Source organism: Gallinula chloropus (assembly GCF_964237585.1).
Source record: "Gallinula chloropus genome assembly, chromosome: 3".
Lineage (NCBI taxonomy): Eukaryota > Metazoa > Chordata > Aves > Gruiformes > Rallidae > Gallinula > Gallinula chloropus.
In genome coordinates this window covers 1,159,996-1,186,828 of record NC_140087.1, presented here as the reverse complement: position 1 = coordinate 1,186,828, position 26,833 = coordinate 1,159,996, and the positions used below count along the sequence as shown (strand labels likewise).

The window sequence follows — 26,833 nt, the reverse complement described above, 5'->3', positions numbered from 1 at the left end:
TAGAACCAAACAGTTAACTACAGGAAATCAAATGGTACGGTGAAAAGGCACTATTCAGACTCAATCCACACAAAGTTTAGGGTGCTAACAAGGCAGGCAGCGACAGCCAGATTCAATTGTAAGAAACCAACCATGCACCTTCTGCTGTGCTTCCTCCTCTTCAGAGTCCACCTATGTGAGCACGTGGCAAATTATCAAGGAAAGGCACCGTTAGCATAGGCTGACAGACTAACACAGAGGCTTCACGGCTTCGCAGTGCTGCCCCGCGCGCAGTGTTCACAGACCTTCTCTGTTTCGGCCCCGGATGGTGTTGCAATTAGAGCGACTTTGGTCTTCCTTCACCTACATTGCTGCAGAATGGCTGAAGTAGTACTTGGCGTAAGTGGCATGAAAAAATGGAAGTTTCATACTACCCCCCTGCCTTGCTGTACTTGTCAGTCTTTTCCCAGATGGAACTTTAGGAAATGAGCCAAAAAAAAAAGCACCTTAAGCTCCACAACAAGCTGATGAGAAGATGGAATCTAATGTATGAGTTCTTTTGGTGAGAGAGTCTAGGATTCAAGTCAAACGCCTCAATACTATATTTACAAACTGTCTAACTTATTTTAAGAATGTTGCTGCCTTGGGATGAGTTATTTGCACCCCAGATCCCTGTTTAGGTGAAAATATTCTTCCTCAAACTGCAATGCATTCCATTAGAAACAACAGCTAATCTTCCTATCTTCCCTACGAGTGTTCTGAACACCCAAAGAAACAGCCCCCTCTAAAAAGCAAACCATTTCCCAGTCTCTCTGCAAGTCTAAATATCAACTTCTAACCTTAGGAAAAAATTAATTTACAAGTCAACATCCTGCAAGTAGGTAAGTCTGAAGAGGGGTTTGTTTATTGCACATACCCTTGCACTGTGGATTCTGTGTGAATGCACACAGGATGTGTTACATACCACTTTTTAATTAATTTCTTGCTTATCTAGGGGTCTATTTTCTGCAGCTCTGTTACAAATGGATTGAATTAGGTTACAGAAAAATTGAGAAAGTCTTTAAAGTCACGGTTTCCATTATTTTAAGCTTAGATTGGTGGTTTTAATGACATCTGAATTTAGCATGTTTTTAATAAGTACATGGTATTGATTTAAGCAGCTTTACAAACTTGGTTAAACGTAACCTTGAAACCCTCCCCCTTTTTGATTTTATAATATTTGATTTTGTATTTCTTTGGAAGATCAAAATAAACCGTTTTTTCTTAGTATTATTGCTGCAACATGCACAGCAGACATAAGGAAAGGAGACATTTTGTCAGCTTCTCCAGATGATCAGAGCAACGTATTAGTGTGACTGAAGCTTCTGTACAGCAATTTTAACTACATGTCTGAAAGATTGTTCAAGATTGATTGGAGTCTGACACAGCCTGCAATCCCAGCTAATGAATGAGATCAGTCTCCGCCTTAACTGCTGCCAGACATTAATGAAAGCACTTAAAAAAAGGTGCCTTGGACAGACTCAACTTTGCACACACCCTTGTAGAACAGAAACATCTGAAATCTGGAATAACAGAAGAGCTGATTGTAACGTGCTCACAGGATCCTGAATTCAGGTCTAAACACAACATCTCAGCTAGCGCACAGCAGATGCACATGGCAACACAAACTGGTAGTGCACACAGCACAACTTGCCAGCAATATTAAGTATTCTTATCTATTCTCATACAGCACTTTCTGTGTTCAGACTTGCGTGCTCATAAACATTCTGAACTGCAGAGCAGCTTTACCTGTAGTATCTGTGGAACCTAGTGAAACTGTGCCATGCTGTATAGGCATTTAGGCAGAAAAGCCACCAGCTATCTCCTGACTAAAAATCCCTCAAGAGCAATCTTTCACAAATGAGAAAAGTTAGAAAGATGCAGATACACGTGTGTGTCTGTGTTTACACATATATACACACAGGCATGTACACAAACATATCCTAAACTAGGAAGTGTGCAAAACTGAGCAAGCCTGGGGGGAACTAGCATAAGCTATGTGCAAGTGTCAACATTTAAGCAACAAAATTACACACCTCCTCTTCCTCTGCTTTGTCATTCAGGTCATTGTCATTAGAGGCACTAAAGGAAGTCACCTTAGGCTCCAGGTAGCAGAGGGACAGAGCGAGAGGAAGGGAAAATGTGAGTGAAAAAGGAATAGACTGGAAAGCAGACAGAAGCAGCACGAAGATAAGGAGAAAAGAGGGGATGAAGGAAGGAGAAGTAATGGGAACATAGTGCTGAAGGCCAGGAGGGAGGAAAGAGATGCAAACATCAGGAAGGCTAGGAAAAGTAATGTAACCATCCTCGTCAAGCAGTGAACGGAAACGAAAAGAAAAGCATCTGATAAAGCTGAATGAAACACGCAACTCAGCGCTTTTGTAGTCATCTGTACAGACTTTTCCCTCCACAGCAGGGGAGACTGAACAAGCTAGGGGTCTCATAGATTCAAAGGTGTTATTCGGTGAAGCTATCTCATTTTTATTATGATCCGGTGATCCTTTCATGGAATTGCACTCTGAGATGTCTGGGATGGTAAGGAGGGGCTCTCCAAAGGGGTCTTCCTCTGAAATATCTGAAAGCATGTCTATCTCAGGGACAGGTGACAGGTCTGTGAGGTGGGATGACACAGAATGGATGGGCAGTGATGGCAGGTGTACGTGAGTGAGCTGAAGAAATAAACTCTGTGCAGTGAAAAAATGAAAGCACAACAGAATGCAAGTTTGAAGGCACAAGAAGAGGGGAAAAAAAAGAAATTACTAGTTAGTGAAAATTTTTACTTAGAACTAGGGATAGCTCTACTAATGCATCAGAAGTGCCAAAGAAAACCAGAAATCCCCATGTGCTTTACAAGCAGCCAACTTGTTTACTTCTCTTATGAAACGGAACCCATTACAAACGTTTTGTTCTCAGGCTGTAACGAGCTGTGCACTTCTGAACTGTAAGAGTTACTTACAACAGATGGAAGCGGACAGACACTCAAAGCTTTGGCAGAAAGGTCAGGGGACAGTACAGTACACGAAAGACAAGCTGGCACTCTGATTCTTGACTTTATAACCATTTCCTCTATGACTTGGAGAGAGCCAGAAAGGAAAAGAAGTATCTGCGCTGGGGGGAAAGAAAGCTGTTCACAGAATTGGCACGTGTAACAAAACCTTACTGAACAGCTTCCTGGAATGACTTCCCAAAATACTGCGGGGGATTTTCTCCTTCTTTTGGTACAACATTGGAAGATGCTGCCACGTGAAAAACAAGGGACTTATCACCATTTTACCAAGCTCAAAGTCAAGACATAGGAATTCATTTTACCATTTTCCTCCAATAAAGAAACTCTGTGTGTGTCTTTTTCCTAAGCTAATTCCAAACTACTTCACTTGCCAGCAAACAAGAAAAATGCAACTGTTGGTATTTGTTCCCTTCCTACACTTGAATGCAGTGGGAACATGTGAACTGTGCAGAGAAAGTCAGCAGTCCCTCTAGGAATCAAATGGGTAGCTCACTTGTAAAAATGTTTGAAAACAAAATTACTCTGTAAATATGTAAGAATGTTCTGAAGAACTGCTAGAAAAAGAAATGATGCCCAAAAGAGAAGAGCAGCAGATTTTAGCTGACACTCTGGAAGGAAATTTTTACATCAAATCATACAAGATCTGAATTTAATTTTCTGACCTCTTCACCCAGCAACTCAAACAAACAAGACAAATAAATGGTTGTTTGCAACAGGAACAGACCAAAGTACTCAACATTTCACAGATGTCAACACCTCTGTCAACATACAAGGTCTTAAAGGATGCAGTAACTCTGCAATGGCTACTAGAACAATACGGTTACCTATGGTAATTAAACACACTCACAACACACCCAACTTTGTGGAACATACACAGCTGTGGATATACTAACAGCATTTTTTTAAACTGCAAGCAAACTAAGGTAACAAATAAACATCACTTATCCTTTGGAACATTGTTTTCAAGAATTCATGCAAGCTGGAAACTCAGGTTAACTTTGCAGCAATAAAAGAAACCCCAGATCAATGCCATTCAACAGCTTGTGCTCACTTCTGGTTATGTGCACCTACACTCAGTTAAACCTGTAGAAAGCACTTGACAATTTTCTTGTAACATGGTGTTCTGTGTGATGCTCAAAAGTGATCAGCGCTGAACAAACACAAATGGGACACACATTAAACGAACAAATAGTTTGGGTGTGAAAGCCAGCCATACCTTCCCATCCGGAGTCAACTCTAATTGCGGAGTTTTGACTGGGCTTACATCTTCTTTGCCACCTTCTTTTAGCTTGGCCTGAGCAGCAGCTTCAAGGTCAATAAATTTATCTCCAGAAGCCTGCCCTCCAGCAGCAGGGAAGTCTCTTAGACTTTGGTCTGAGATACCCATGGGAGCTATGTGAAAACAGAATAATTTTGGTTAATTTGGGAAAGTTGGAGTATTTTTTTAATAAGACTTCTTAGCAAAATAACTTCATGGTGATGTCAGCAATGAGCAATACAGGTTAGTTACTGAGCAATACTGTTTTTTTCAGTTTCTTGGTCTTGCAAGAAGTCTGTGGTTCTCACTGCACTGACGTGAACAGCAACATACCCCTGTCCTCTGCTATAGCAGAGGAGAAAGCCTCACAGTAAGGTTCTGCTTAGTCTTGGGAGGCAAATTGAAGGTAGTCTTCTTGTGACTGTGTAAATGACCATACAAAAGAGAACCAGACAACAGTGTTTTGTGAAAATTCAGTATTTTGAAGGGATAGTTTTAATACAATATAGTGCAATATAGCTACAGATAAAACTGTCACAGAATTTTTATTCGGGAACCTTATCAGAAGTGCTGCCGTGGAAACAACAGCTCAGGGAAAGTAAGACTTTTCTTCCCTATATGCTTGCAAAAAATGAAAGAGGGAAATCCTGAGTGGGTATATTTGGTGGCCCCTTACTGGGCTCACTGCAATATGTCAATGTCCATCTTCTATTGGGGAGCCCAAAGGTGAACACAGTACTCCAGACATGGCCTTAGGAAGGTACTGGACAGACAGGAGTAATAATGTCTTCTACCGTGCTGGCTGTGCACATGCTGTCGTCGTTCTTTGCTGGGGGGACACACTGCTGACTCATTTGCAACGTTTCCAGCAGGAGTCTGCACATCCTTTTGTGCAGAGCTGCTTGCAGTGCAGCCAGCCCCCCACCAGCACCTATCTGTGTGCAGTATTACTCCTCCACCTCAGGTGCAGGACTTTGCATGTCCTTCTACTGAATTTCACAAGGTTCCTCTCAGCCCACGTCACTAGCATGGGGTGGCCCCTCTAGTGAGGGCAAGGTATGGGGTGGCACAAGAGTAACCCTTGCAAGGATGAGTACACAACTCTAGGTATTTGGGGGGAGAACAGTGGCATGGAGCACCCTGTTCACAAAGGAGAGGCAGAGAGGTCACCCTCTATGGAATTTCTCGTTTCAAGGGTACATTCACAGTGTGAACCTACATCAGGACAACTGCCTGAAGAGCAAACAATATGTTGAGTTTGACTCAAAAGGAACGCAGTTTAACAGTATTACAGCCTGCAGATGGCAACACCAGCAAACTGCCTTAAATGCTGCCAGGAATTGCTAGTTTCATTTGAGATGAAACAAACGAACCAAAAAAAGCCCCCCAAAAGCCAAAACAAAAAAGGAAAAGCAAGAGCAGGAAAAGCAAGAGCAGTGTCTCACCATGCTCAAAGTTCTGTCTGTGACCATTCTGCCAGACTGGAATTTTGGACCTGAACATAGATGCATACACATCTGTGTTCTGCAGATGATGCACAAGGGGTCCCAGGAAGGCTTTCTGACACAATCTCAGAGTTGGCAAGAATTCAAATTGTTTCTAACCACAAGTAGTACAGTAACTAAACTAGAGTCAGATGGTAACACTGATGTAGCGACGAGTCTTGTGGTTGCCATGAGGGCACATTACATGCTACCAGCACAAGCTCTTTTGCTTCTTATTTTTGCCTTGGTTCTCAGAAGGTAGGGCTATGGGTTTCCCAAGCAAGTGTCACAGTTTTCTCATTTGTCCCAGTATAGAAGAATGAATATTTGCAAATGTAAAAGTCTTCCATTATTTTAGAAAATAATTTATAGTTACCAGCTGAATTGTAGCTAAACTCTCGTCACTGTCACAGTTGACTTACTCTACTGAAGCTGTGTATGCCTGAATCCAAATCAAGCTTCACATCATTTTTCTACTTTGTTTTTATTCCAGAGCTGATTTAAAAGTAAAACATGGTTCTATCTCTCTCACACATGCTGCTGCTATATCCGCTGTTTGAAAACACGGCTGTTTCCAAAGGAAAACAGAAGGTATTTCTGCTCAAAGAGACCAAACACCAGCAATCACACAAAAATTTTAGCTATTCAAACAGCTTCAACGTAACGCTTTTAAACTCAACACAGAAGCAACTAATAAATAAACTAGTATAGTAATAGACTGAATGAAAATGATGCAAAGCTGGAAGAAAAAAATAATTCACCCTTCTGTATTTGGTGCAGAGAGGGGCACTCAGGCCAACCCAGGCACCAAAAGATGCCACTCACCAACCAGTTCTAACCAACAGCACGCAGTGCATTCCTGTCTCGTAAAACAGACAGCAGTGAACACAGATGATGCACGTCCAGTAAAGAATCCTCCAGACATCCCCAGTGCTGCCATACAACTTAGGCAGCCCCTTACTGTTCTGGTCACTTAAAACTGACCAGTAACTGGCGTGGCTGCTCCTCCTATCACCTATCAGAAACTGAATTCATCAATTGTCAGACAGCTTCTGGCCATCCGTAACGGCAACGTTTTTCAGTGCTTTCCACGTGAGAGTAGCAACATACAGGGTAACCACGGCGCTGAGAGGCAAGTTAAATGTCACACCTCCATCAAGGCTCCTGGAAACGCGCTTGCTTGAAGTGCGCTCGAAGTAGGGCGCTGGTCTGTCTATCAGGTTGCTGGCCTGGCGCGTCTGGGCTTGCGTGCGCCCGCTGTAGCGGAACTTGGAACCCAAGGTGAGAAACTTTGCTTTTGGAGGCTGTTCTGGTGATACAAGTCTGGAAAGTAAATATGAGGAAAGTCCGTTAAAAAGGCTCTATTTTAGGTATTTAACGAGGTACTTCACAGCTACTTATTTTATTTCATCTTCAGTTCACCATGAGTGATTTGTGCACTCCAAGAAAGGGTTCTGCCATAAGCTCTGAGAACTTCTGAACCAACACGTGTCCTTTATTTGCAATTGGAGTTGAAGTGATCGGATAGTCATGCTGTGGGAAATGTGATGGTTAAGCATCCTTACCTTTAGGTGCCATCTTGGTTAAACTGCATTTTTTGTAGCAAGCTGAGGCCTTTATAGGCCAATGTAGAATACCTCTCAGACCTCTCACCTTAGAATGTGTAGTACAAACTATACATCCTACTTCTGCTGTCTTTCCTTTATACTAATGTACTGATACGGCAGCTGCTATTCCTCAAAGTTGGGGAATGGCATCCAAAAGCTGCATAGAGGGCTTTATCAAAAAAAAACCCACAACAAAAGTGAAAAAAAGAGACAGAGAAGGCCAGACAGCTTTACGCCAACAGCAAGCATTTTAACAAACTACATTCAGACACCAGACTCTTTAAAATGTCATTTATAGATTTACTATAGAAGTTGATGTTTGCAGGATGTAAGGGAATGTGAAAAAAAGCACACTGTGAAAAGGACGAACAAGAGATTGAGTTATGAGCTCTATTAATGCTGGCTACAGATGTTGGAGACTGTCGGAAAGCCCAAGCAGCAACACGGCAGAATCTGCTACGAGGGATTCTGCTTTGTTCATCAGTTTTAACATCACATGAATTTGAAGAGACCAGGTCCCTACACCTCCCTCAGTTTCCTTCAGTTTGACAGCTTCAAACTCTTATTCATATAACCCTCGATGCTTGTTCTTTGTTCTTGCAACCTGAGCTGTCAAGCTTCAATACTGACGGGTATTCTTTGTCCCATCAGCAAGGATGGCACTGGAACGGATACCACCACAGAAGTCTTCCCACTCCCAGCTTCTCTAGAAAGGTCTTTGATGTTGCTTCCTGGACCAAAGTAGTGTTAAAATATATGCTCACCCAGCATGGCCATCTCCATGGCCTAGTCTCCCTCTGTAGAAAACCATCAGACTATTAGACAGAGCTTTTTGATTTGAGGATGTGCAAAGAACAATAAGTTCACTGAACACTGGCTGGTTTCAAGCAGAACCAGCAAGTATTGTGTCCTTTGTCCTTAGGGTGGTACAGATGGACAGGTGAATGTTAACAGTATGCTGACTCTGTCCTACTCTCCTGAAGCATTTGCACAGGGAATGTGTGTTTTAGTGGAATCTGATCCAACGTGTGTTACAGCAGTATCCAGTGGCAGGTTTTGAAAACCTGAAGTCATTTCAAAGGTATTTCAGCAAAACTGAAGAATTTTCAGATACCTAGCAAAAAGAAGGGTGGGCTAGGTAAAAGGTTCTCTAAGGGAAGATGTTCATGGCTTTGTCAGACTGCTAGCCAGAAATACCCAATCCTGCGCACCAAAGATGCACGCACCTCAATCCTGATCCGTCCCAGCACATTTTGAAAGAAAACAGAATTAAGACAGACTAATCCACCCTTCTACACCAATGGCTGTTTTTTAAAGTCACAAGTATCTGGAGCTTCACTTTCAGTATTTCTATAAAAAAGCCTCATGAGATCTTTGTGACAATTTATTCCTCCACATTATTTCCAAGAGAGAGTTCATTATATATTAAGAGGAAGAAGGCTGAGAGGGTTTTTCCAAGGTTCTTTCTGTTCTTTATTTTCCAATCTTGGCAAGGCTACAGCACTAACTGCCACTTTTTCTCTTCCACCCTGCTGAGATAAACTTTTAATCTTTTAATGTGGAAAAAACAAGAAAACTAATTACTCCCTGATTACGGGCATTTGAATGGACAGTTTTGGGGGTTGATTTGTTTGGGGTTTGGGGGTTTTTTTGGCATTACAAGCTAAATTATATAAAATAACTAAAGACACTGCTTTTACTGTTTTAAGACATTCTGCGGAGACATGGAGACAATCATGAAAATTTCAAGTGAAACATCATAAAGCAGAATTATAAGCAGGTTTCTGAAGCCATTGGTTAAGACCCCGAGCTACAGACTAAGCTTACCTCAAAAGATTAATATAGGTACCTAGTCTGACTACATTTCTTAAAGCAGATTGTTGCTCCATGGTACTGGAAACCCGTAAGGCTGAGCTGATACAAGTGAATCCAATGCCTTGTGACTGTCATTTTCAATATTGTTCATTACAAATATTTATAAAACACTTTATATACTATCTGAATTTCCCTTAAATCACAGGAAAATGGGTCTTAATGTAATTATTTGAGGAGATAACAGAAGGGACCGTACAATGTTATATAGGGCATGTTAAGAGATCTGGGAGCTAAATCTGTACATTGAGATTGAATACAGTCTACTGTGGCATCGCATACAAGTTTTACACATGCCCTGAATGAGCTACAGTCTCTTGGACTGTAACAATTTCTTTCTGCTTTTTATCTTTGGAGAAAAATTGAGCTGGATTTATTTTACTGTTTTTAAATCAGGATGAAAGGGTTGGAGGATTTTCTGTCTGACGACATCAGTGGAGTATATGGATTTTACAGAACGCTTCAAGTATGTGTTACATAATTCTTGTTACAATGTCATTCCTGGTTAGAAAAAGCCACTTCTGATTGGAATAAAATCCAATTATTTTTATTATGCCAGAAGTTCTGGGGAAACATTTTTGAGAAGTGTTAATACATATTCAATACTTTTGCCTTTCCAAATGGCAGTACTCAGTTTAGAATTTTTTTACTTCCATAAGATATTTATTTTTTCCCTATTCAGGTCCATTTTATTACTACAAAGAACTACAGTTTCAGAGGAAGGCAGATCACTGCTTAAGTTATTCAATACACACTGATAAACTTCCCACTGCAGACAGAACTGCATGCTATTTGTGGTAATGGATCTTGGAGCAACTGAATGGTGCAGTATGTATCCTAAACTTAACTAATTTTATTAAAAACATGAAAAAATATCTCTGATCAGGATTTAATAAAATCCTTTTAAATTATGCATTTTGAGACTGATTGTTAATCTCTGCACAAATTCTAACATTGCATTCTAGAATATTCTACTTTCATCAAAAACACTGACAGCCATCCAGTGAGACAGTTGCAGTAACAAACTGCTTAGGTCTCACCACCTCCAAGTTCTCTGAAGACCTCAGTCTAGCAAGTACACTCATCTTAGGCTGGCATGCAGCAACAGGAGGCAACCACCTTAAAACACCTCTTTTTCTTTTTTCTTCCAAATAAAAACCCCACTCTGCTCATTTGAAGCAAGACACTCAGATTCAATGACTATTCAATGCCCAGGAGATTCAACCTAAATCAGTGGCTCTCAAGCTGCACAGGGCATATGACTCCCTCTTGGAGTTCGTGCCACTATAAATGTCAACTGAAGATTTTTCAATTTCATTTTCAATGGATAAAGTAGAAAGAGAAACCACTCTGTGGCCTGTTGTTAAAGTGAGTGTTTACCAACAGATCATAATTTCAATGACCAATTCAGAATTTTACATGTTTACCAGTTACTGGTGAAAAAATGCAGAGAAAGTTAAGGATTATTACATAAACAAACACCAGTCTGTTTTTAAACTGAGTCTCTGTTCTTTCAAGAATGACTGTGAACTCAGCCTGCTATATAAATAAGGAAAAATTCCACTATAAGCATTTGCACTCAGAACATTCTGAAATGTGAAGTGAATGAAGATTACTGTCAAGCCCTGGGAGCTTCTTGTGGAGTACAGTGGTTTTCCAGATCCTCACTCTGAAGAGTTGATCTCTCAGCAAGTCGTACATATGATCACTAGTTAGCTCCAACCACTCAAAGTTTAAATAAAGCAGTTAACTGTACTTGAAGCTTTCTGAATTGGTAGGTTGGAGTCAATGATTTAGGGCCTCTTCTGTGCAAGAGGATAAGAAATCAAGGGCAAGGAGAGGGAAATCTCTACTTTCCTTGTATCCCTTAAAAGAAAGACACGAGCATACTGGGCTAAGTGAGGAAGCAGAGAATTACCATTTACCTGAAGAAAGTATGGTGCTCCACACAAACCTTCCATAACCTTTTAGCAGCCCGATGGTTTGGCAGCTTGAACCCAATAGTGCTCTCAAACTGTTCCAGCTGGAAAGAATCCACAAACAAATTAACCCATTTCCTTAAGCTAGCTATTAACTAGCAGGCAGAGTTCAGATAGTTCCACTGCTGTAACAAGCTGTAATTCTCCTGCCATAAGACTTCATAGGACTTAAAAAAGAATAATCAGAATTTCCAGCCTTTTAATAAAATTATACTTGGCAAGCTAGTAATGATTGGTAATTATCACATTATCACTTCCTATCTGTAGTAATGACTCTTTTGAGAAATTCAATACTTTATTGTTCCTTGCTGATTTTCTGACTGGCTGCCCAATGTATTTATTTTTGAACTGCATGAAGCGATTACACTGCAGGTTGTGCTGCACACTTCCCTGGGATCCAACGAGCCTGAAACACAGACTGCAGCTCAGCTTATCTTAACCATTTCACTATAACAGCTTTCTCAGCAAAAATATTACACCTATGCATCATCAGTGAGTACAAGAACACTACAACTGTGTTTCAAAACTTATAAAACTACAATGCTGGTATTGTACTGTTGGTGTTCAGACTTCTCTTTTGTTTTATTTGTTCACACATTAAAAGCCACCTTAAATATTTTAGGGTATGATCTAAAAAACCCAAACCATTAGTGTTTAACATTTTGGGGTTTGTTAGATTTCCAGTGACATTGTGTTCAAAACACAACGTCCACAAACTTATAACTGTATTTGAAAAAAGTTGGATCCACTATTTCCATGACAACCAACAGAGAGTTGTCTCAAGCCTTTGGTTACACCTATACAATTACATGCATTGACCTTTAATGAATAACCCAAAGAGGAAGAGAAGCTTGTTCTCTCCCAGGACTGCAAGTTTGTATGGACAGTAAGAACACGACCAGTACAATAGCTTTCCCTGTAAAAAAATATATTAGAAACTACAAGATGGCATCTCTTAACAAAAGGGAAGTGTTTAACACAAGCAGTAAAGTCTGAAGAGGAAAATAAAGTGTTCTTATTTTATGCTTGAATCCAATATAAGCCTGTGAGGACATCTGGGGACAAAAATGAGGACACTTCTATCTAAGCACCAAGCAAATGATCTCACAAGACAGAAGTGCTACTTACTTCTGCTGGCCTGACTTTGATGTAGAAATTACTTCGCTTATAGGAAATCTTCAGAATTTTGGGCCAAGCGAAGCGGTTGATCCGGAGTCTATCTTTGTAAATGAGCAGCCCGTTAGCACACACACCCAGCATGATATCCACACCTTCAGAATCCTATCACGTATGAGACAATTTCATAAAAATCAGTTTAGCAACATTCCAAACAAGCAGTTATTGCTGGCACACCCTGAGGGAGCAACGCAACGAGGACTTGTTTCATAGTGAAACCTGAAAGTCCTTGACAATGAGATTCTTAAAACAGAAATAGCCCAGTAGATTATTTTTACTGGAAAACCTTAAAGTAATGCCTTTGGCAGGCTTCTATCTGCATATGCCACAGTTCTTGGAAATTCTTCAATATTCTGGCAACAGGGACAAAGCCAATAACTTAGAAGCAAGGAGAGGTATGGTGGGTACTCTGCCAGTAATTTCAATGAGTATTAAAAGAAGAAAAATTAAAACCAGGCCTTTTCAACTTAAAAGCCAATGAAAGGCTGAATAAGCTGGTGATCACGATCACCTACTAATCCAACAGAGTAATGGGTAGTTGGCTGAAAATGTCAACACAACGGTTTCAAAGTTCTGGTAGGCCAGGTTTCTGTGGCATCAGTGTTTGATGCAAGTTTTACAGGCTATAAAACTCATCACTTACTGATAAGGCTTCTGCAACACAGCAGAATCTCATGTCAACAGAAAATCAACTGCTGAAAATGCTGTCACTACCATAAGAAAGTTTCTTCTAGCAGCTACAGGCAGATTCTGGCCAAGAGCAGTTCTAACAGTTGCAGTTACTTCACCATGGTGAAAGAAAGCTGCACTAAGGATCTACAAACTGAAGTTCCTTAAAACTACAGACCAAGTGAGCTGCCATGCCACACGTATTAGAGAATGAAATGTGACAGACACAGTTAACACAGGTGAGAAATTGAAGTATAAATCTTTCAAGTGTTTCTAACAGAACAGAAAAGAAAGTCTATGGAAAATTGCAGAAACAAGTTGGGTCTTTAAATAAAAAAACCCCTCCCACTAGAAATGCAACTTTGGTTTGACCTACCCAGAGGACTGGAAAAAGCACCAACCATCCTCCTCCTCCCCACCCCGTTCTGGTTTTATGTGTATTGGTATTACAAAAACAATGTGTTCTTTAACACTTTACTTTATAGCCTCACATCTCCTTGGTATCAAACCCCTGACATTTAAACATATTTAGCAGCTCTTCTGAATAATGTGTTTCCTCCAACCTGCAAATATATCTATGCATTAAATAAACCTAAATTTAAAATAAATTCTAAAGATGTTAGAGCTGTAAACTGAGTAGTTATCATGACAAAGAGATAAAAGGCTTATATCTCAGCACTGAAAGTATAAAATTTTTTAAATAATTTCTATATACTACTACATTTTAGGATAGAAATGCTTAGTATTAAATAACAAACAAAAAAAATCCCCAATACCTTGGCATGATGCAAATCCACTCCATACATGGAGAGTCTCTTAGCATTTTCTAGGAACTGGGAATCCGCCTGTGCTGGAGTCAAGCCCCTAAAACCATTGAACAAGTCTTAAGTTTATTGACAAAAGAACTGAGAATCAAAAGTGAGTGGAATCTTGGAATTCAGACACACAGAGAAGCCTCAGATTGTAAGGTATCAATAGCATTTTTGGCCTAAAGGGAAAGTGTTCTTCCAGAGCAGCAGGGATTTCCACCTTCACTCTTGCAAAATATTTTGGCTCTATGTTGCTTAAACACTAATTCACATGCTCAGATAAAAATATTTTCTCCAGAAGTTCCCTTCTGAGATCTTCATGAAGCTAATATTTCAAACTGAGGTTCTTGTTCCTTAGCAGATGATTCCCAAAGTAACACTAACAGCTTAGCAGTTTTACCCATTCTCTTCAGAGAGCTGACACAACAGTGACAAGACACATGATCTCATACAGCCCCAGCAGGTCTGACACACCTGTGTGTTTTGTGCAGCTCAGCTACCTTCTCTTCCATTTCTTGAGTCTGATTGGGTGCAAACTGGAACTCCCTGATATAGTCCCTGCGGTGCTCCTCGGGGTCATGGTCACCCAGCTCGGCCTGGAGGGTGTATGAACCAAGGAGGGCGTGAGTCACGAAGGAGCAGGGCAGTCGGCCAGAGGCAATGTCCTGACGAAGCTGCAGGCACAAGAAGTATCTGCAAGACAAAGACAAGAACAAAGCTACCAACAGCAAGCTTATGAGAGATATGGACAAGTTTATCAAGGTGCACCTAACTGTGTAAGCATATCTTAGAAGAAGTCAAGGTGGCATTAACAACGTGCTCCACTGTACACTCTTTAAGCGTTGTTGCCACACAACACATTTCACTTCCATTTTTAAGAGGTGACATTATTTCCATAGATAATGTAAAGAGCAAGAAAACTTCTGTTTTCCAAAATAAATGGATGAAAAGCAGTATCGTTCACCAAAAGCTGACTTAAGAACTCCTTCATTTCACACTGCAGTCAGCAGAATTCTACAGCTTACTAATACAGATGCCTGCATTTCCTTTGACATTTCCCTTTGGCTTTACAATTCAAACTATTCTATCCCTTGCAGTTCACAAGCTAATGAAGTCTTGTAATACACAAAAGAAATCTGGGTTGGTTCTGAACCCATAATTGCTTTCTTCAAGCCACGCATGCATTAACATTTAATATTTCAGGTACTGCACACTGTCTTCTACCAAATGTAACAAGTTCACATTAAGCAGGCATCACACCCCAGCACAGGTTTTTAACAGAAATAAAAACAAAGTTTACAAGTGAAGCCTGAATTTTAACAAATTTAGCTTTAGGCTGTAACCACAATTGAAAAGCCAGCCAACTCACTGAAAATGTACACAGAAAACAAAGACAGCGTCTTTTGAATACTCTGTGTACTAAGCGGCTTGGGCTGCTTGTAGCAATGTATCAGCTACACAGTTGTGTAGCTACCCTGTTTTGTGCAGAGCACTGATAGGATGTGATGTGTAGCAACATATATCCTGCCTCAGCAGAGTCAGCCAGCCCCAGAACAAGAGTGTTCAGGTCTTCTGTAATACCTGAGCATCACCTCCCTGCACTCCACCCACTGCTTACATTAGTCTTGCAATGGCACTCTTTGGGTGCCTAGCATCCTCTGCATTCTAAGTGGTTTTTTAATCTGAGAACTATGGAAAAGTATTATTTTCAGGGTGTATTATGCTTTAGGGTTTTATTGAATGCAGATGTATAAACTCACATTTTTGCCAACCTAGCCTAGCTGATCACTGAAACACCTTGGATCACTGGAGCGTTGCTGTTAATGTGGACACCACCATGGCCTCATTTGCCATGTAATAAAGCAGCTGCCCAACAATAAACCACTGGCTTCTTTTATTTGCATCAAATCATACCCCACTTATCATTGAATTCTACTTCCTCAGGTTTCTTACAGAAGTTTTCACTTTGCCTTTTCAACCTTGCTCCAAGTTGACAGAAGAACATCTGCAGTGCTCTAGAGTAACAGCTAAACTTGTTCTGGCATCCAGAAACTGAATAAATTTCACATGGCCTTCAAATTAAGACTCACATCATTTCTAAATTTAAAATCAGAAAACATGCATACCTAGTGATGTCTTCAGTCAACTGCGAAGGATCAGGGGGATAAAACTTCACATTAAATGTGAATACCCAAGGTAAACCTAAACATGGGAAATACTTGATTGTTAATTTCAGACAGACTGAAGCAAACAAAAAAACCTTACTGAAAATTTTTAGGCAATCATTTAAATCTTAGAACACTGAAATCCTGAAGAAAGTTGTCTAGTATAGTAGTAAGCAGCCTAGATTATTTTCATGCTCAGGCAGTAACACATACACAGTGGCAGATTAGCATGTTGCAAATTATTTTTAAAGCACATGTTACAGTAAGTTTTAAAATGCCTTCTGATGTTTGTGTATTTGAAAGCTACTGTACTAGCACTTCAGAGATATACTGTGTGCAAAGACACTTGTACTGAATTGCTGTTGATTTCCCATTCCTCCTGTTTAAACTGACTTTTAGTCTCAGAGACTGGACAAGAACAATACAACAGAAAGACAAGTACTTTATTTCTATTCATCCAGAATACATGGAAACCAAAAAATATTAGCTATTCCCACTTGAAAATTTTTGAGAAACAACACCTTTAGTAACTACAATAGCACTGCTGGTTTAGGTTTAAATCCTCACATTGTAACTGTTAACACCACGTGCATTTTTTAAGCAAAAGTACACTTAAAATTGGATTCCTAATTTGGCATGACATAAGATGCTGCCTTAAGTCATAGCTCTAGTTGGAAATAATGTCTTTGGATTTGAAAGCTGAAGTCACTCATCAATAATGACAACACAGTCTCAAAATGTGACTCTACCAGTATTGTAACACTAAGTACAAGAGAATACATTCCTTGTAAAGCACTAGTAACTCGACAAAATGCACAACTCTAAATCAAACAGACATTATTAAGTACAATGCAGGCATATGTATGTAATAGAAAAATCCCAAAATAAGAGCCTAGGAAAAGAATGTCATAGTTTGGTTTTCAGGCTCCTTGAAAGCAGATGCAGCTGAGCTTTATCAAATCTTGACTAAGGAACACTACAATGTAGTGTTACACTGTGATGGAGAAAAAGAGAGTGCTGACATTTGTTTATTTTCTCAGCACAGCCTTACTATAAGTTTTTCTCAGCTATTAAAGGTGATGAGGTCCTTCCTGTCAAAATTATTTCAGTTTTCCAGACATGACTGTTCATTGCAGCACTTCAATTTCTGCTTCAGTGTGAACCTCATCCTCTACCTGGCTGTTAAGTCATTTCCTTTTGAGAGCTCAGGGGCTTAGCATATCTTAGTGTTCCCAGTTCCCAGTTATTTATTAGAATAACAACTTTACTTACAAAATAAGGCAGGACTCCTTAAATGAGAAAGTCTGAATTATCAGCTGTACACACAGAACTCTGGTAGGTACAATGTGCCTCACTGCCTCATCTACTGCAATCCAGTGCCAGACAGAATTATGACACAAATCTCTCTAACACTAACACACATTCAAGCCAGACTTCAGACCACTTCCATCATTTCTCTCCCACAAAATCAGCATCATTTAATGAGAAGTTGCTGATACTGAGAAATCCAAACTGATGAAGAGAAGCAATTGGGCCAAAAAGTTGATGCAAAAAGTTCTCAGGGAAAAACGTTGTCGTGTTAACAGGGCTGTGGAACAGGCTGTGAGAGGTAGAGCTGAAGAATGAGTCTTTCCACACAGGTACTGACCCAGCCTTCAGATTTTCCTGGAATGGAGCAATGTTTCCTGTTCTCAAGCTACCATGAAAGTACTCACAGATGAATTTCCGCTTAACCTATTTCTCTTTTGTCAGCGTGCTGCAGTTTGCTTTCAGAGAGCACTGCAGCCAGACACCCAGACACTGTTTGAATTCAAAAACCCAAACAAACTAACTGCATTTTTTTATAAAAAGCTAAAAAGAACATAAATCCTCTGAGTCCATGTGAAAAATGTCAGCATCTATTCATACTACTTCCCATTGCTAATCCATAGGAAAAAAATGCTGTAGTTGACTTTCTACTAGATGTTTTCTGGACAGTTGGTGACCTTATATTTTGCCTGATTACTGAAAGCACATTTATCCCCTGACTATAGACTGGCAAGTACATTGCAGTGTGCACAGTCTATATTTATACTTCACACTACAGCATACTGTTTACAGCCACACAATGGTCACATACAAATGTAATTGTCTTCACACAATAACAGACACTATTGCTGGTGCTTTCAATTGGTGGCCATGACAAAGAAAAAATACTCTGATATTTAAAATGATAATTACTATTCTGTCCCTGATAAGGCTCTCTGTTTTGATGTTTAATAATATGGACTATAGAAATGTCAAAAATTTTTCTAGCCAACTTGGTACCTCAAAAATGCTTCTGCTGCAACTTTAGGCACATTCTTAGAGAAAAGAATGCAATAAAACCAACCAGCAGCATACAATTAACATGATTCATCCCATTCAAACTGAAAAGTCAGTAGGGGCTGTTTGGTTTTGGTTGGGGTTTTTTTGTGTCCCCCACCCCTCAGTAAAGGCTTTTCCTGGCTTTTACTAATGATGCTTCTGTGTCTCAGCTAGCATGTTTTGGGTACTGTGTGACTAGGAGAGATACGCTGCTCTCAACCAATGCAAAAAAGCCCTATAAAAATAAGAAAATTACTACTTCTATGATTTTGCTTAAGTTATTTCTCTAGTTTTCTTGAAGGTAAAATCTCTATCCAGTCCCTGCTTCCAAAAATATTTAAATAATAGTATTAATATTAATAAATATTTAAATAATGTTTTACAAAGACCCCTGAGTCCAGCCAGCCCTTGCTGGACTAACAACATTCAGCTCCAACTCAGACATCTCCAAAACACAGAATCATTCTTTATAACTAGCAGACTTACAGGAGCACTTCTGCAGGACAACCCCTCCCTGGCAGAGGTGCCTATTTCTCCTCACCAACTACAAGCTAGACTCTAGTGTAACTAGCTTAGTTTCAAATTAATTATCTACCTGTAAAAGTTGTAGCTATTTAGATTAAAGAGATGGGTAAAATGAAACGATCACCCCTGTATTTTGATGCCCGAGCTTAACGTTTTCATTGGTGTTAAAGCCCGACGGCTCGCGCTGTAGGTTTCAAGTCCACGCCTGTTCCTTGACGATGTCTGGCTTTCCTTTGCATCCTGAACACAAACTTTTAAAAAGTATTTTTTAAACTCATTTAGTACACTTGTAATGTTGTGAACTCAGGAGATATTACTCTCACAGAACTGTATTTATCAATTTATCAGCATTTGGCCTACTGCATAATTTGAAAACACAGATATTCAACTACATCACTGACCTTCCACATCATCTCTTTCCTGGGCAGTTAAGATGTTTAGGCTGTATTGCAGAACATACTACAGGACTAAGGTCAAAAATGTATTTCAACCCCATGACATTCCTTTAATTACCTTAACTGCTGGTTACATGTCTCAAAGACAAGGCCAATATTTCATTTGTCTAAGTTCTCCAATCGGAATGACTGGATGCCCACAAAGAAAAGGATGTCGAGAACAGTCTTCAACATAAATAAGGAGCAAGGTTTAAACTTGCAGCCCAAGATATGCCACCAGCTGCCTTACCTACTGCAGGATTTCATCTCTTCTAATCCACTTCCCCAGAATCACAGAGGTTTTGCCTCACCCCCTCAACAATTAAACTGAATCAAAAAAATTGTTTTGCATTCACTCCTTGAGCTAATCTAGCTTTTTAGAAAGGAAAATAATTATTTCATCACTATAACATTAAGATTTGGTATATTTTATGCCAGTGGACATTGTTTCATACACTGCTGAAGTTTATTCCTCTACATACAACACCACTGACTCCCTTAATGGCCAACAGAAAAAAGGTAACAGGTATTTGCTTGATGGCTCCCCTCTCAGGCACCCATTTCAGAATGCACTCACTCCTCTCCTGAAAGCGCCTGGTTCCTTCACAACAGCAGAGTCATTTCCTTAGATGGACATAGCTAGCCTATCATAATCTAGGTACAGCAATGAGCTTCTAGAATCTTGCTAGCTAAGTAAGCATTCTCCTGACAAAAGACATCTTCACAATTCACTGCAGTAACAAAACAGCATAGATGCATCCTTTATCAGCTGAGAATGCACAAAACACACCCCTACACCAATCCAGTCTGCTCTCAGGACACCCAAATCCTCCCCATTTCTTGAAAGATAAAGACAGGATGTGTGATATGGAAGTTTCTATATTGCATCACAGAATTTTGCAATAAAAATACCAAGCATGATGCAGACTAGAAACAGGTTCAATTGATAACACATTACCTTCAATTTAAGCACTATTTCACACAGCGTGGAAATTAAATAACTGTTTGGAAGAGCAGAAATTACAGTTGCACAATTTGTGAAAGATTACCTGATTCTGCTTTACTTCAATTACACAAACAAGAGCAAATAACGAGGCTTCCCAAAAGTGGTGGCTTATAGTTACATTTCTAATGTCTGCTCATGATATAACTGTGAACATAAGAATTGCAGACAAAAGATTGGTCTTAAACTACAATTAATGATATGATGAAACCAGGATTGTGAGTTTACTCATTCAACCAAGTTACAATTACACTAATGAAAATATCTACAAAGCTGAGTGGATCATGTGTAGTGTGGGAACAGATAATGTCTCAAATTAAGTTTCTATACAGGAGTGATCCACCACACTCTCTGTGGAAGTCTGGGATTTCACTATATTGACTTCCAAGGTCAATTGCTACTGCCTGTGCCATCCCCATATCCAAGCTCAAGCTCAATTTTGCAAAAGGCTGAATACACTTCAGGTGCAGCAATTTTCAGGAAGAAAGTGACAGAAATTTAATTACCCTACCTGTCCCTGATTGAATTAATTAGAGGTTTTACATGCCTGTGGATATCCAATTACATGAGTTGAAAAAAGTCAAGAATTAATTTTCCTGAAGAGAATAGGCAGGCTGAAGGCAAACAAGCCTCTTGCCACCTTTGTGGCCCTGAGAACAGAGCCAGTGATTTGTGGACTAAGTTCATTAGCTGAAGTAACATCAGTAATTGCCAAGATCCAACATAATTGCCCAGCCAAAGGCCAGCCTGAACAAATGAGAGATCATATAGGAGGCCTTAAGAGCCTGACTTAGCAAGAGACAGCCTGATGCAGAATGGGATTTGGGGGAGACTACAGGATCCTTGTTTCGTCTCCCCAGGCACAGGTGGCACAGACATGCCCAGTGTGCAGAGTACTGGATTTGCTCACATGCAAGAGAAAGAGATTGTTATAAATATTAAGACACAAACAGCTATGCTGAACTCTACTTCCAAGTTTGACTTATTTGTGTGTTCCATCAGTGCATCTGCCTAGATTCACTTATCTAGCATGCCAGTGCTTCAGTGTGTGCTGCACAAGACAAAAAAGACATTTTCTTTATTTCAAATGTTCAAATAGACTAGTAAGTTTTACTATAATGGGGTATTTTTGTACTTAAGATTTCCATTACTCATGTAGTTCCTCATTACTCATGTATTTAATACTTATGTCACTGAGGGATAAAATCTGTTTTGCAGTACAGCCCAATATCTAGAAACTCTAGCACAAGGATTATGAGGAACAAGTGAGAGTATGCTCATTACTTGCAAATTATTGTAACCAAATTTTATTTAAAAATCATTAAAATGGTGTTCTTACTTGGTGGTTTGCATTATACACTACACCTACCAACTCTGAAGTGCTGTAGGCCAGAGGAAAAATTCCACTCATAATGCTTAATTCAAGAAACTGGACTTGGTCTCCAAAACAAAGTGGAGCTCTTCAGGCTTCATGAAAAATCACATCCCCTTGTATTTTTTCTAGTGTGTATTATACAGTATTAAGAAATATTGTGTAGGTCAGATCAGTTCCTAGGCTTCAGATTCATGATATTTACAGGCTATGGAGCATGCACAGCACTACAGAAGACAACAACAAAACGTATCAAATATTAAAGCCAAAAAATCCCCACCTTTAGCCCACTTGGACAACTAACAGGTTTTTACTGAAGACCCCCAGAAAAAGAAGCTCCAGTATCAGTAACTTTAATTAAACAGACGGGCTCTATTTGCAAAAGGATATTATCACATTTTCTATTTTAGTGTCTGCTTTGTTTATATGACAGCATGTTAATGAAAAACTCTTCTAAAGAAGCTTCTGTAACTTTGGTGTCTTCACTGAAAATATAAATCACACCTTTCTAGTAAGGGATTCATCAACTGGGAAAGAACCAAAGGAAGCAGAATTAAGACCAGTATGATTTCTGGAAAAACATGGCTGTTGCCTTAAAACAGGAAGTTAACAACAGTAAAGACAACAACTGTTTATCATTGTAAATAACACACTCCTGTTCTTAGTCACAAGTGCTTCCACTGGATCACATTGCCCAAGAGAGACCAAAATCAGGTTCTGAAAGAACTTAAATTCTTCTTGTGTTCACATGTGAATCTCAATCATCACCTCCTGGTTCCACTTCCTATCAGGCACTAAAAGAAGGTTTCCATCAAAACCCAAACAAAAAACCTGCTGCATTGGCCAGAAATGAGTAAAACATTAGAAGAATTTCAGTAAGAGAAAGGGCTGTCTGGCACTGCTTAGTGGCCACTTATTTTCAGACATGTATATGAAGGGTATTTTCTGAATGGACTCTCCACACACTCCCCCATCTGCTACAAGAGCTACATAGCTGCTGAAGACTTTTGACACTTTTATGCCAACTGAGTAAAACAAATTACTCCTTGTGTATTGAGTCTATAAAGTAGAACAACTTCTCATATGGATTCAGTCTGAAAATCACTGTAGTGAGGCATTCAAAGATTATGCTTTCTATTCCATTTCCATTCTGGAAATGATAGGACACATCAAGAAAGCAAGTGCTGGACTGATCAGGAACGACACACATTTCCTGTATGACACTGATTCTCCTTCTGTAGTTCCTTCTTCTGCTGGTGACTCTTTGAAGTTAAAGTCCTATAGTAACAACCATGATCATCTTTCCATTCTCCATCCCATAACCCAAATATATCAACACCAAGTAGAAAAACATCTACTGCTTGCAAAAAGATCAACTATTAGTCACATACAACACAGGAAAATTTTAGAGCAGCAGCTAGTATAATGATTAACTTCTACAACACAAGGCCAAGTGATTCCTTCTCTCCTTGGGCAGTGGACAGAAACAGCTTTGCTTTCTGTTGCAAGGCTGGATATATCATTATCAGATATAAATTATTTTAATCCTGTGAGCATACAATTTAGTTGACATCCAGGCTACTAAGCTTATGAAAAGTATTTCTATGAGGAAATAAAAGAATGACAACATCTGAAGTACTTACTTCGAATTTGTCTCTTGATTTCCTTCGAAGAATCTAGCCAGTTCTGGGAAAAAACACAACCAGCAGTTAAAGACCATCTCACACTGAACATGAAGTGATTTCATCCCGTGCAGTTAAAGTTTGTATTGTTCAGACATCTGTTCTACTTTAAAATAAGCAAGAAAGTTCTAAAATTGCACTTGTGATTTGGTAGCATTCATCAGTTACTCAGACTATCCTGTTTACTAACTTTTACCCTTAGGTGTTAGAAAGTAAACTGAATGAGAGACTAGAAACACAAGCCTTTTGACTGCAGTTACTGAGAATTTACTTTCTACAGCATTTAAACCCTGACATCCCATAGCAGATACCTATACACAAGCATATACATGGGACAGACACATACACACAACCAGCCTGCCAGCCAGGAAGCGAGATGTGCAGTGTAAGGATTAGCAACTCCCTTGTAAAGCCAAGGACAGCACTTACATTTCCACAAGCCACTGCACATATTGGTTGCTTTAAAGTCAGAGGGGACTCCAGTGCCCACACTGATGTTGCTGAAGGCACATCTGCACCCATGTTTCCTGCCTAACCTAGCCGAGTAATGGATACCCAGTATAACGCTGCTCACCTTCCAGCCTGTGGTACCAAACTCCAGAGACAAGAATCTTTTTCCAAGGAGACAAGCATGCTAGGCTACAGGGTTATGGGTCTGTATAGCTTAGGAGAATGTGGAACTATCTTTTTGAACTCGTGCAAATCCTTAACTTAGATCACCTCTGGTGACAAAGGATGTGGCTTCTATGAATGTCACAAAATACTAAATTCTCTGTTGTAAGTGACCTTGATCAAAGTTGATTTTGTCACAAATGCAGCCTGCATATGCAAGACAAATACTGTTTACACATTAAATGGAAGCTTTTTTGTTATTTTTAAAGATGTAATAAAAAAAAACCACATTTCTTGCTTAAAGCAGCCTACAACCTCTAGATTTCATAACTATTGTAATTCTTCCAGTTTGTAACACTGTTATGGACTGTGCATAAGAGATAAATGAACCACTTCTCTGGAAGATCTGGATACTATTTATTCTGCTTACATTAGAAAACTGCTATCTATTACAAAAGCCTTGACTGGGAAAGGCTTGAGAAGACAACAGAAGTCTCCAAATAACTTTTGCTGAGACTCAATTCAGTTACAGTTATCATCCCAGGCTTTCAGTTTTGGCATGAATTCCATTCCAAAATGATACACAGCCATATTCTTCCAATTACAGAGATAGCTAGAAGTAGTTTAAACTCTTAAATGTGAGATAAAGTAAAGTGAGCACAGAATACAGTATGGCTTAACTACAGCAGAAAACTAGGATTTGTGAGTATATGTTACTTTCAGTGCTTTATCTTTTATCATTATAAAGTAGGAGAAAAGAATATACAATACAGAATGTGCTGCAAGATGAGAAGAATAATCCTTTCTTTACAGAACTTTTGCAGTTCATTTTCTGATTTCCCAAACCTGAAGTAAACTTGTTAGAAGCAGACTTTGCCACCAACTTTCATTACTGTTCTGTCAAATGAAATCACATGCTGATATTCCACTTATATGCATAATTACAGGACTGGTGGCTTTTTGCAGCTCTGCCTTTTGTTAAGGATGAAAAACAAACTACTGAAGGAATCTTCCCTGCAACAGACCTCTTAATGCAGAACAGACAGGTCTGTCTTTCAGCACAAAAGACAAAGTGTATCTGAATTATTTTGCTGCAGTAGGCAGAAATCTATTTGGTTAATGTGTGAATGGTAAGGTTATAGATGAGACAAAATAACGAATTGTCAAGGAACAACAAGATGTTCTGTACCAGCACAAAAGTATTTTGTACAAATGCAGAAAAACAGCATTTCCAGCTGGTGCCCAGAACACAAGAGCAGACGCTTTCTAACACTTCTGTAGACCAACTACAGTGTGAATGGAGCATTCATCAACTTTGGAGGGTTCAGTGCAATGAAATCACTAACTAAACTCTAGACCAATAAATTTAACATTTGCAAAACTATGAACTAAATCATTAGTGAGTAATTTGACCTAAATAGCTTTAAAATGAGTATTAAAGCTAAAAAAGAAAAAAATCAGTCTGATTTGAAGACATAAGATCTCTGCCCCTGCACAGAACATCCATAGAGAAAAAGTTAATGGGCCTCCTCCTCCAATGGTACCCTGACAGTGCATTAGGGAGCAGCTCTAATTCAGAAGAGTATCTGGCATTCAGTTTCCACGCCCTACAGCTGTCATTGAGTTCAACAGCTGGCTCATAAATGGGTGGCTGTGATGAGTAAACAAGAATGAGAAAAAACACATCATTCAGTATTTAGTACTGACTGGCCTGGAGGTCAGAGATTTGTGGCATTTTAATCTGAAGAGACAACAGTCATAACAGAAGAAAAAAATGCATCAGAAAGAACTGATACTGAGATGGAAAAAATTCACCCTTACTACTACAGAGGTGAACAAAGGAGAAGGCCCTAAAGCCAGTCAAAGTTCTTTCTTTAGCAGCTACTGCTGAACATAAATACTCAAGATATAGATATTCAAGGTCAGGCTGGATGGGGCTCTGAGCAACCTGATCTAGTGAAGATGTCCCTGCTCACTGCAAAGGGGTTGGACTAGATGACCTTTAAAGGTCCCTTCCAAGCTAACACATTCTATGATTCTACACAACTCTATTAGCCAAATCAAAACATAAATCTTTACTTTAAAAAATGAAAAAGAATGAGAGCAAGTTGAGACACAAGTCCCAGGATTCATTAAAAACATACCACAAATATTTAACATACTGAAAACAATTCAAACACTCTTCATCCATCTATTAAAAAAACCCCTTTAATAACAAAAATGAACACTGCAATCTTACTGAGCACAGACTGTGCTTAGCTATACAATTTCAAACTTATCAGCATGAGAGCAAAGGCAGCTGGAGAAGGGGAACTCTCAGCAGACAGCCAGTAATTTTGCCAAATTAAACACTAGTAGTAGTAGCTGCAGTTCACAGTATCAGCTCATACCATAACTCCCAAACATGGTGGTGTAAAAAAGCAGTAGCTTTACATTAGATGGTTGGACTTAATGATTTCAAAGGTCTTTTCTAACCTAGTGATTCTGGGAACCTGAGTGACCCTAGCAGTAACAATAAACACCCTATACAACCATGCACATGTTACAGTACAGACTGCCCAGCCTGTCAGAGCCTGGGAGTGCTGCGCCAGGTGACTGGGTCATGCCAAAGCCCATGTTTTCAAATTCTTTGAAAACGTGGGTTATTCCCACTCATTTGGCAATCACAACTTAAAGCTGCATCACAGGCATAGTACCATCTTAGAATGGCATGGGTTGGAGGGACCCCAAGGGTCACAGAGCTCCAACCCCCCTGCCACAGGCAGGGACACCAACCTCCAGGCCTGGAGCTGCACAAAGCTGCCCAGGGCCCCAG

General features: G+C 39.6%; 1 protein-coding gene across 1 annotated transcript in view; it reads right to left on the bottom strand.

The window, feature by feature from the left end:
* Positions 1 to 26,833, bottom strand: part of EPB41L2 (erythrocyte membrane protein band 4.1 like 2) — a 105,235-nt gene that overhangs the window by 18,799 nt on the left and 59,603 nt on the right. Inside the window, exons 6-15 of the mRNA XM_084261810.1 lie at positions 23,368 to 23,410; positions 16,006 to 16,081; positions 14,354 to 14,572; positions 13,847 to 13,934; positions 12,354 to 12,506; positions 11,172 to 11,269; positions 6,918 to 7,090; positions 4,242 to 4,417; positions 2,055 to 2,702; positions 139 to 171 (exon numbers count right to left, since the gene is read on the bottom strand). Coding sequence (XP_084117936.1) covers positions 139 to 171; positions 2,055 to 2,702; positions 4,242 to 4,417; positions 6,918 to 7,090; positions 11,172 to 11,269; positions 12,354 to 12,506; positions 13,847 to 13,934; positions 14,354 to 14,572; positions 16,006 to 16,081; positions 23,368 to 23,410 — 1,707 coding nt within the window. The remainder of the gene's footprint in view (positions 1 to 138; positions 172 to 2,054; positions 2,703 to 4,241; positions 4,418 to 6,917; positions 7,091 to 11,171; positions 11,270 to 12,353; positions 12,507 to 13,846; positions 13,935 to 14,353; positions 14,573 to 16,005; positions 16,082 to 23,367; positions 23,411 to 26,833) is intronic.